The sequence below is a fragment of the Lactuca saligna genome, chromosome 5 (genome assembly GCF_052625555.1).
Source record: "Lactuca saligna cultivar CGN05327 chromosome 5, ASM5262555v1, whole genome shotgun sequence".
In the NCBI taxonomy this organism is placed as follows: domain Eukaryota; kingdom Viridiplantae; phylum Streptophyta; class Magnoliopsida; order Asterales; family Asteraceae; genus Lactuca; species Lactuca saligna.
This window is the reverse complement of record NC_136421.1, coordinates 49,909,274-49,912,212: the sequence shown is the minus strand read 5'-3', so window position 1 is coordinate 49,912,212 and position 2,939 is coordinate 49,909,274. Positions and strand designations below refer to the sequence as shown.

Below are 2,939 nucleotides of genomic sequence, written 5' to 3'. Positions count from 1 at the left end.
TTGTGCTTATGATTTCCAGTTTATGTTTCATGTACTTATTGTTCTAAAGGGAATAATCTAAGATAATTGTAGAGCACACACTATTTTATTCCATATTTTGTGATTTACACTTACATTTTATGATGTAGCAATACACTTTGGACTATCTTGATAGTATGACAATGTTTTAGATTACCATTTATAAATTTTAAAATGATATTTTTGGATTAGATTTTTTTGACGTTACAATATATATATATATATATATATATATATATATATATATATATATATATACATATATATATATATACACACACACACACTCACACACACACACACACACATATATATATATATATATATATATATATATATATATATATATATATATATATAGTGTTTTTTTCAATACAGAACCATTATTAACTATAAAACCAGTGAATCAATCTTTTTTTTTCAACTATGAAAACTTATTTTTAATAAAAAAATATATACAGAAGTTTATAATTTTTTTTTATCTCGTTTCCAACGATATACAATTCGAAAAAAAAAAATTTTTGTCAAATTTATAGTGCTAATTTTTACTTATTCACAATATGAATTTGAATTCATATGACGAATCGGAAAAATATATAAATATTCTCATTATGAATTTAGGAAATTTGATATTTTTTGTTTTTTTTCGATGAAGTATAATTTTTAAACTTGAAAAAATATTTGGTTGTATGAAAAACCTTTAATAATGGTTATTTATTGAATATATATATATATATATATATATATATATATATATATATATATATATATATATATATATATATATATATATATATATATATATATATATATATATATATATATATGATTGATTGATTTTGATGTTTAAATTAATAATAAAGCACTTATCATAAATCAATATCTCATCAAATAATACATTTGCCCTTGTGGCAGGAGTGTTTGTATTTTCGGCAATTTAAAACATATTATAACACAAGAATACAAAAATTGCGATACAACTGTTGTTTGCAAGCACGTGGAAAAGAAAATAAAAACGAGTTCACTGTTGTCATCTCTATATATAACCAGAATACCCTCATAAGAATACATAACACAATTAAATTTGTTTACATAACACCCACCACCCAAAGGCAAACGCACATTTCATCTATGGAAACCCTTTCTTCTCCTTTACATTCTGGTTATTCCGTTTTTGATGCCATTCGCAAGCATCTTTTGGATGACCGGGATGACGCTTCCGAGATGCTACCAGCTGTAACGAGTCCCAGCAGTGATCAGTCCTGTTTTAGTAAAGAAAATGGTCCGGAGTCTTTGAAGAAGATAATGGAACAGGAATCCGGTGAAGGTGAACACCATACAAAATCGGAAAATGTTAAGAAAAAGAAGAAGAAGAAAACACCGGCTTCTAATGGAGAGGATGATCCTGTAGAATGGACACGTTACAGAGGTGTGAGGAGGCGGCCATGGGGGAAGTTTACGGCGGAGATCCGAAATCCAGAGAGGAAAAAGGCGAGATTATGGTTGGGTACTTTTGACACGCCGGAGGAAGCTGCTGTCGCATATGACAAAGCAGCATTTCAGTTCCGTGGTAGTCGAGCCAAAGTTAACTTCCCTCTCTTGCTTTGCCAGAATGTATGGAAGCCGGAATCGTCTTCCTCCTCGTCTAATGCAGATGTCGGAAAATGCAAGAACAAAGTTGTGGCGGATCCACCCATGGGCACCACCACCTCCGCCCTTGTACATCATGACGATACCTATACGTCAAGCACGATAGAACCCCCAGTTTCCACGAATATTGCCGTTGAGAAGGAGTCGAGGAGTGCGAAGGACCTGGTTACGAAGCCTAGTAAAAGCACAGTGCATTCGCCAACCACCTCCGCCTCCGGAACCGAAGAGATGTGTGACCTTGACTCACTCTGGGATTTCCAAACATGTACATTACCACCCTTTTCACCGATGGTAGCGATAGGCGATTACACCTCGCACTCAAGCATATCATTATCCGGTCTCGAAGAGATGACCGACCAGTATCTGTCTTGCAATGCAGAGACGGTGGCTATGGCGACCACGAGCTCCGTAGCTGAAGAAGTGAGTTGTGACAATGACTCGTTTTGGAATATCTTACTCCAAAACACCATTGATTCTCCGACCACCATCTCCCCCTTCGGTATGGAGGATATGGAGATCTATAGTAGCGATATTGGCAGCCCAATATGGAACCTACCAGTGCCAGCAGAGGATTTTTCGTCGAACATGATAGAGTCATATACTATGAACATGTACGAAGGAGCAGATGACGGAAGCAGTCAACAAGACCCATTCTGGGATTTCCAAATGCATACAATAATACAGGATGATTTATTATTTCTTGATTGCCTGTAAAAAGTAATGAATTTTTAATGTTACAATAATATATTACTGCAGTTGATACATAGTTTAAGGATGATAGGTTTTAATATTGGTTACGCTCGAGTTGAAGGCGCGGCTGAGTTGAAGAAATTACAATCAATGACTGATATCGTCACAGTCTAAATCTACATGAAGTGGCTTACAAAAGTATTTCTTTTATGCTTGAGGTGAAGAGCACGATTACATTATTATATCATACTACTGCAACTTACTTTAATTTTCTCAGAATCAGTGATCATATATTTCTTTCATCGACAAACTTAGACCCCCCATTCCGTTTACGATAATATGCACATGATATCATAATTCATAGAATACAGCTGTCCCTCACATCTATATGTTAACTTTCGCTAGCAGGTTTGTAATTAATAGTTATTCAGCACTCATAACTCCGTAGGAAATGAAACTTGCAGCCGCGACAGTGGTTATCGGTGGAAACTTTGTCGAGATAACATAAAAGAATATCATCATATCAAGTGTTTGGGACCATATTCAATCGCTTTGAGGATATGGCACAACACAAAAAGTTC

General features: G+C 34.4%; 1 protein-coding gene across 1 annotated transcript; it reads left to right on the top strand.

Annotated features, from left to right (window-relative positions):
* Window positions 1-1,100: 1,100 nt before the first annotated feature.
* On the top strand, window positions 1,101-2,626 carry LOC145046758 (uncharacterized). Its single transcript, XM_078995030.1, has one exon. It carries the CDS (start codon window positions 1,150-1,152, stop codon window positions 2,380-2,382), a length of 1,233 nt encoding a protein of 410 aa, XP_078851156.1. The 5' UTR covers window positions 1,101-1,149; the 3' UTR covers window positions 2,383-2,626.
* The last annotated feature ends 313 nt before the right edge of the window (window positions 2,627-2,939 follow it).